The following is an 8,784-nucleotide window of genomic DNA, read 5'->3' as shown; positions in this document are numbered from 1 at the left end:
CATTTTTGCGACAGTGAAAAGCCTAATGCTCTATGACAGTGGTTCCCAACCTTTTTTCTTCAGGTACCCATATTTTTACCATTGTAAGCTTTGGTGACCCAATCACGCACGAGAGGGAGTCACATGATACTTACTAATTACCATTTTATTCCTGAATTTGTCTTCTGTCAAATACAGAATAACTGTTTAACATTGTGCTGCTTCTGTGCATATATTAGTTTAAATGCTCTGTCATTTATTCAAAATGGGCTAAATATGGTATTAAAATTAAAACCCCTGAAACTCAAGAGGGCTTCGCGACCCACTGTGGATCTTTGGCGACCCATAGGTTGGGTCCCGACCCATAGGTTGGGAACCACTGCTCTAAGATAAGGTAGGAAGCCACTTAGGGACGGATTATAACTCCATGGCCCCCTGGGCCAGGCAACAAGAAAGGCCCCAATCCATGGGCCCCTGGGCCAGATAACAAGAAAGCCCCCCCTCCATGGGCCCCTGGGCCAGACAACAAGAAAGCCCCCCCTCCATGGGCCCCTGGGCCAGACAACAAGAAAGGCCCCCCTCCATGGGCCCCTGGGCCAGACAACAAGAAAGCCCCCCCTCCATGGGCCCCTGGACCAGACAACCCTCCATGGGCCCCTGGACCAGACAACAAGAACCACCCCCCTCCATACCCCCCTCCATGGGCCCCTGGGCCAGACATCAAGAACCACCCCCCTCCATGGGCCCCTGGGCCAGACATCAAGAACCACCCCCCTCCATGGGCCCCTGGGCCAGAAATCAAGAACCACCCCCCTCCAGGGGCCCCTGGGTTAAGGGTGGTTTATGCCTCGAGATCAGCGTCACTGCATCATGATGCAGTGAGCCGCGCAGTTAACGTAGTGAAGCCCCCCCCCCCATCACGCAGGTACTCTGGGGCACCTCCCCAAAATTGTGTCTCGACGCAGGGAGCGACGGCGTGAAAGGGCGAAAATAGGTCTCTGATTGGTCCTCTCGACCAGCCTGCTCTGTCCTCGAGTCGAGAACAAGCGCTACTTCCTTGTTCTAACCTTCGTCGGTCTACGGACTGTGAGCTCTTCATTAAATAAGTTGCCCGTGCTTTGTTGTTTGATTTAGGCCTATTTACACGAACCAAAGACAACACATGCGCTTGCAAGTTACGACGCTGAAGTTATTTGGACAGTTGAACAGTGGTTCCGAGGTCGAGGAAACATTCCGCTTCGTCCTCGACAAATGAGCCACTTCTTTGTTCCAAACTACCACTGTGGCTGCCAGTGCGATCAAACATGCACGTGATATAAAGATTTAATGTTTCATTTTCATTCTCGTCGAGTCTGTGATGCTAAAAAACAACCGACACGTCTAGTTTACTCTTTGTATTGAAGGCAGTTTCAGCGTGGAATGACATCACGCAGACCGTGCTTCAAAACAGGGCATAAACCAAAATTAACTGCATCATGGCTGCGACAAGCTCACTCTGTGGCACCTGCTAATAACCAAGGGGGTCCCACAAGGTTCAGTATTAGGTCCGGTACTCTTCACCATGTACATAAATAGCATACTTTCTCTCCTTTCCAACTGCTCTATTCATCTATATGCAGATGATACAATTTTGTATTGTGTTGCGGATTCTGTACAGCTAGCCTTGGAGAAATTGCAGCAGTCTTTTAATATCCTACAAAATGCCTTCATTAGTCTTAAGCTTCTACTTAATGTAAGCAAGACTAAATGTATGGTCTTTACTCGATCTAAGCATGGCATGAAAAATGATTTTAATATATCTACTTTAGATGGGTCTGTTATTGAGAGAGTATCACATTATAAGTACCTGGGAATCTGGCTAGATGACAAGTTCACATTCAAGAAACATACTGACTGTCTTGTCACTACGCTCAGACAAAAGCTATCTTTCCTGCACAGAAATAAATATCACTTTCCTGTTTTCTGCAGAAAAAAGTTAATTGAAGCTACTTTTCTGTCTTCCCTTGACTATGGTGATATTATTTACAGACATGCACCACTCTCTAATCTGAAGGCACTTGACACTGTCTATCATTCAGCTCTTCGTTTTATTACTGGGGATCCATATAGTACACATCATTGCCTGTTATATGATAAAGTTGGGTGGGCTCCACTTTCTCACAGAAGGGACATGCATTATTTTATTTTTATTTATAAGGCCCTCACTGGCAAACTCCCATTTTATATTTCATCTCTTTTAGTTTGGCACTCCAACCCATACCAAACCCGCAGCAGCAATTTTTTACTGGAGGTCCCTTATGCCCGCACAGAACTGGGTAAAACAGCTTTTAGTGTCTGTGGACCTTCAGTTTGGAATAACTTACAACTAAGGATGGGTCTTCAAGCCTTTGTGCCATTAGAACATTTTAAAGTTACACTGGGAAGTTTTTTATCACATACTTGCACTTGTTTTAACTCATAAGTTTTAATTCATAGTTTGTCTTAATTCTTATCTCTTATATGATTTATGGTGTATTGTGTATGTTCGTTGTTTATATATGATTTTATATGTGCAATTGTTTGTTTTACTCGACATCATTGTAAATGAGGGCTGGGCCCTCAATGATTCTTCGAGTTTAAATAAATGAAATGAAGAAGGAAGCATAACCCGCCCTTTAGACCTCAAGAACCACCCCCCTCCATGGCATTGGGCCCAGGCCAGTAGGCCTGTGCGGTAGTTCGATCTTGAAGCCACTAATATCATAACACACTATAGGACAGCATGCAGCTTTCAGAATAGGTGAAAGGGAAAGTGTCACTAGAGCAGTCCTGTTGTAAATGTGACACAGCACACACAACGAAATTACATTTATGCCTCTCCTGTGCAAGGCGGCAGCACAACAAGGAGCCCCAAGGGAGCAGTGCAGTTTGTCCTTTACCAATTTTCATATTTTAAGTGAAAAGTGAAAACCCAACAGGGAAACTCCCATTGTCATTATGACACAACACTCCACAGCCCACAGTGATCACTGCACTCAATTCAATTGCATTTATGCCCCACCCGTGCAAGGGGGGCAGCCCCAAACCCCTAAGGGAGCAGTGCGGCGGAATGATACCATGCTCAGGGTACCTCAGTCATGGAGGAGGATGGGGAGAGCACTGGTTAATAGCTTCAGTGCAGCAATAACTCTAATTGCATGCTGGACTGTTCTTAAGTTAGTGGGTGGCAAAAATAAATGCCCCCATCCCACCGCCGCCCATACACACATCCACACAGCATCCCCGCAGACATCCACACACACACACTTGAAATTGCAAACACATACGCACGCAAGCCCAACCCCGCCTCCCCTCTCACACACTGATGAAGAGTGACGAATAGGAGGAAGGCAAGCAGCATCAGATTAATACCACACACACACAAATACACACACACACACACACACACACACGCACACACACACACACACACACAGACACAAAAAAACACACACATCTACACAGCACACACACACACACACACACACACACACACACACACACACGTGTCCTACCAATGAAGAGGAAGAAGAGATGGTGTGGCCTCAACACACAGACAGACAGACAGACAGACAGACAGACACACACACACACACACACACACACACACACACACGTGTCCTACCGATGAAGAGGATGGGGAAGGTGATGAAGAGGAGGAAGACGTGTGGCACGAGGTTTAGGGCGTCGACGAAGCAGCCGTTATTCAGCACGCCCTCGTCCACGTTGTACGAGTCGTTACGGTCGTTACCGCAGAAGGATAGCGCCATGCTTCACTCTGATTGGTCCAACACCACCTGGGGGGGAGGGGCAAAGAGGCAAACCATCAAATCACATTACATTACATTACATTATTACATTATACTTCACTCTGATTGGTCCAACAACACCTAGGGAGGAGGGACAAAGAGGCAAACCATCAAATCACATTGCATTACATTATATTACATTACACTTAGCTGACGCTTTTTTATCCAAAAGCGACTTACAGATATTACATTACATTACATTACATTGCACTAAGCTGACGCTTTCATTTATTCAAAGTGACTTACACTTATTATTTTTTAGGGTATTGGTTAAAGTCCCTGGAGCAACATGGGGTTAGGTGCCTTGCTCAAGGGCACTTCAGCCATGGATGGAGATGTAGGGAGAGGTCAGGGGGGATTCGAACCTGCAACCCCTAAATTGAAAGACCAACTGTCTTACCACTAGGCCACGGCTGCCCATAAATATTACAGGGTATTGGTTACAGTCCCTGGAGCAGTGTGTGGGGTTAGGTGCCTTGGTACAGGGCACCTCAGCTATGGAGGACAGAAGGGATTGGTGAGAGTGGGGACTGAACCTGCAACCCTACAATCTACTAGCCTGATAATCATCGACTTTCAAATCTCTTCAAGACCTGGTCTGACCAACAGCATAACAATTAACATTTCCCAAACGGCACGGTCGACCTAGCCTGGTCCTGACCATCCCATAATACTACCATTTCCATTTCGTATTCATGGTCTGGACTTTGATCTGACGCGATTGCAGGAAGCAGGAAGGGCATTTTCGGAAAAATCAGGATTTAACTTATACGTTGTTGAACAAACATGTCTGACGTCTATCTATGGTAATGTAGGACCGTTTAACAGACACGTCTGACAGAAAATCCTACCGTAGGACAACATTACAGTGTAGGACCGTTTGTCAGAACACCGGCGCAAATCCTACCATCAACATCGCTCCACAGAAAACAGATACCAGATGTAGTGCAGAGCCAATTGTCTTGGCGGAAGTACGTAGGATGGCGTGTGAGGCTATGGTCGACCCTCCTCCCTTGGTTTGCTAATGGTTGCACGCTTCCTGACAAAGTGGGAGGAGTTCCCATTTTTTGGGGGGCTCAGAAACGATGTTTGTATTGCTCTTGGCCTGACTGGAAACAACGCTGAAGGTGTTGCGTCACAAGAAGGGCACAGCCTGGCTAGCAATCTCCAGTCCAACTGCCTAGTCATTACACCATGGCAGCACACTGCCCATATCACAAATTGCATCACATCTCGTTACCATGGTGCTGCTTTACTCTGATTGGTTCAACACCATAGAGGGGGAGGGGCAAAGAGGCAAACCATGTAATTACATGGCATCACATCACAATACCGTGGTGCTGAGGAGACACGTTGGTTGCCCCTGATGACAGATTGAGGATAACAACAATGTCCCAGGTCACATCAATAAAACTGGCACCAAAGGCCACAGCAGGCCTGTCACCACAACAGATAACAGCCTAGGTGTCACGTCTTGGGAATTTCGATATTTAGACAGGACATAAGTGTGTTTGTGTTTATCTATTCTAATGGGGTATTTGTCTTTTTTAAATTCATTATCATTTTTCTTTTTTATTATATAGGTAAGATTATGTGATATTGTGTGTCTTGAAATTGGTCCTTGAGTCTGAAATAAAGTAGATGACTTATCTACTCTATGTAATGTGCTATTCATCTATTTTTTAATTCATCATCATATTTCTTTTTTATTACATGGGTAGTCATAAAGGGCCGTACACACACGTCGCTACTAGTTCCTCGCTCAGCGGATGAAGTCAATAGAATGTCGATGTGTTACAACGAGACTCGCAGGCGAGTAGGCGAGCACTGTACAAGCGATGCGATGTGGGCGGATTCCGAGTTGAAAATATTTTATCTTCGAGCGAGGCGAGTAAGCGAGTAACCAATTGAAATGCAGAGTTCGGTACTTCTCGCCTGTTCATTGGCAGTTAAAGCCGCGGGAACTTTCAGTGAACGTTCCATGAAAGAGTGGCGAGTAGGCGAGCAAGCGAAAAGCTAGCTTTGTGTGTGTACGCCGCTTATGTGTCCTTGTGTGTCTGCTTGAAATTGGTCCTTGAGTCTGAAATAAAGTAGATGAGGATGACAATGTTAATGATGATGATGAAACAAGGGAAGCCGACAGGGTGGGACAAAGAGGTTATTTGTCCGGGGACCCAATTTTGGGGTATAGAAAGGGGTTTTCATGTACGTAGGCCTATTGGCTGGGGAACCCACTCAGGGGACTTACCAAAAAGCTGTCAGCTGTATGCCCTGCATAAAACCAAAACTGACTCTGACAACCACTGTTTTAAAAAGCAGGTGAGGTTATATTTAAAAATCATTATAGCCTATCATTATCATTTCATTATAATCATTAAAAGGATTTAAAAACACACAGCAGCTTGCAGGCCCTTGACCGTGTCCCGGTTTGGCACCGAGAGGCATTCAGCACTCCTTCAGCCTCAAGTGGGAGATTAACATTATTAAACTGAGGGGCAGAGGCGGACCTAACATTAGGTAAGCCTACATCAAGGCAATTGCCTAGGGCCCCGACCAAATCTGCCCTAACCAAATAGGGGCCCTCAACTATTTCACCACTCACGATAAACACACGTATGTAAAGACAAAACACTAAAAAATAAAATGGCACTCTCGCTCCTTCCATGCCAATTGGTGACATGTTTAAAGAACGACTTTAGGGGGCCCCATGTTTATATTTTGCCTAGGGCCCCAACATGGCTAAGCCCACCCCTGGTGAGGTGGTCTGTGACACTCCATGGACCTAACCTGGGCCTTGTAAACAGGTAAGAATGTGCCTACCTTCCTTCTTTAAACAAGCTATAGGCCTACTATTGTTATGCATTATGTTTATTGGTTATTCGGTTTATTTCAACAGGGACCATGTGCAAAGTACATTAGTTACAAAAGACAAAAGATGACCTGCATCAAATTATAGTTGACAAGTTAATTTCCATCTGTAGTCCCTGGGAAGGTGAATAAACATAAAATAGAGAAAAATAAGGTACTTAGGCATGTAAACACACACACACACACACACACACACACACACACACACACACACACACACACACACACACACACACAAACACACACACACACTAGGCCTATTTATATTTATTAGTCTTCATATTTCCAGGCGTTGCTGAGAGGCCGTGTTTCCTGGGCTGACCTGAGTTGTCCGAGTTGGCTATTTCCAACCACAGTAAATAGACCACGAATACCAGGTTAAAACTGGTCGGAAATAATGTAGGGTATCCTATATCATTATTAGCCAGTGTAACAGATGAAACGCTTTCTGTATTTCTTCTGACTGCATGTGGACATCAAATGTCAACACCGACAAGAACAATGAATGAACAAATTAGCCTGCTGTCAAATACATTGTAACCAACGTCACAGAAACCAAAGCTTTCATGTAAAGACAGTCTCTCACATCCAGACGAACACGGTCAAATGTTCATTACAACATACATTACCAGAGAGACAAGAATTAACCTACCAAATGTAAGGATTTATCTGTCCTGATTCATTCCTACACGTTACTTTAATGGCGAAGAGACAGCAAATGCAGAAAATCACCGACGAGACGAGAGAATTATTTTTAGACCGAGCGGCTCAGCTGCGCATGCTGCAGCTCGCGCCTATCATGTTTCCAAACTTGACTGGACCTGGAAGTGTGTTGAGACGAAGTTCAATCGGAAACTAAACTATCCCACTTCAACACACCATGTCAAGAGAAAGAAAATCATTTATTTTAACGTGAAACCAGAATGATAGCTGAACGGCTTCACTTTTTATTACCTAAATAGACAGCGCGGTGGAAATGTGTTATATGTATCCAGACGAGCGTTGTCTTCTGTAGATTACACGAATGGAACATTGGCCAGACAGTCGTCTATATTTCGACAAGTGACCAATTTCCTGAATTCTCCAAATAGCCTAGGCTACCTGTTAGTGATTTCTTCCACAGTTCTATAGTACATTGCCTCGCCTGTCAGTCTCTTATCTCTTTGCTACGAAAACGGGACAAGCGACTCTGGGTCATTTAGAACAGAACCGCTTATCACTTATCATAAATCTGTGAAGAGCAGCACATCTAATGGAATTGCAATCAGTCCTGAGCACCTGCGTGTTTTGCGCCACGGTGATACTAATGAGAAGCCGTGGTGATTTCCACGGAATGACATTGACCTGTCAATGACTACGGGTATGTCAACAGCAGCGTAAAAAGACGTCCCAACCGACCGAAGGCACCCACAACACACACATGAAAATCACAACTGGTTACAGCCTTACCTTGGGGGGGTGACAGTCAGAGAGAGTAAAACTGGTCAAATTAAATTCCAAACGTTCCGAGTCGAGTCAGCGCGCTGTTATTTCCTTCAACATGTCACGGAACTGTCGCCACCTCCGATCAGGGCTAACGGGAAGCGATGGGCTCCATTCTACACTACAGTAGTCGACTCTACAGTACAGACTCGCGCTGCAGTAGCAGCGGACCGTATCCCTATCCGTATCTCAGTGAGCGAGCCTGCCTCCCCCCGTAGCCTATCCGCGTTATGGCGTCCAGAAATGCGGAGGCGACGCATGCAGTGCTCTGAAGGACCCACGCGGGCAGGCGAGCGAGCGAGCAGGCTGTCAGAGCCCTTTGGCAGCGAGTGTAGCGCACGCAGCGTGAGAGAAAGCCACTACGACCGTACTGTAGGCAAGCATTTAGGTCAGCGCTGTTCAGTTCAAACGAGGCATGCCATTGCATGGGTCTTTCTTTGCGCTATTTGCGTAGCCTATCTAGCAAGCACGGTTTTCGCGTGTCAAATTTGAATGGTGAAAGTACCGTAGTAGCATCTGCATGGTCTGCCAGTCAGTAGGTCAATGGGTCAGAAGAAAGGACTAAGAATTGTGTGTCATTCAAAAAGCTGCTTTGTACACAAGCTGATAATGTGAAAACATATTTTGC

At 45.6% G+C, this 8,784-nt stretch overlaps 1 protein-coding gene across 1 annotated transcript in view; it reads right to left on the bottom strand.

The window, feature by feature from the left end:
- Positions 1-8,521, bottom strand: part of LOC134464336 (ATP-binding cassette sub-family C member 9-like) — a 20,654-nt gene extending 12,133 nt beyond the window's left edge. The window contains exons 1-2 of the mRNA XM_063217800.1: positions 8,124-8,521; positions 3,623-3,794 (exon numbers count right to left, since the gene is read on the bottom strand). Of these exons, the coding sequence (XP_063073870.1) occupies positions 3,623-3,767 (145 nt within the window). The 5' untranslated portion in view covers positions 3,768-3,794; positions 8,124-8,521. The remainder of the gene's footprint in view (positions 1-3,622; positions 3,795-8,123) is intronic.
- Positions 8,522-8,784: the final 263 nt, after the last annotated feature.

This window comes from Engraulis encrasicolus, chromosome 15 (assembly GCF_034702125.1).
Source record: "Engraulis encrasicolus isolate BLACKSEA-1 chromosome 15, IST_EnEncr_1.0, whole genome shotgun sequence".
NCBI lineage: Eukaryota > Metazoa > Chordata > Actinopteri > Clupeiformes > Engraulidae > Engraulis > Engraulis encrasicolus.
Note: the sequence above shows the minus strand (reverse complement) of the source record. Positions and strands in the feature narration are given on the sequence as shown.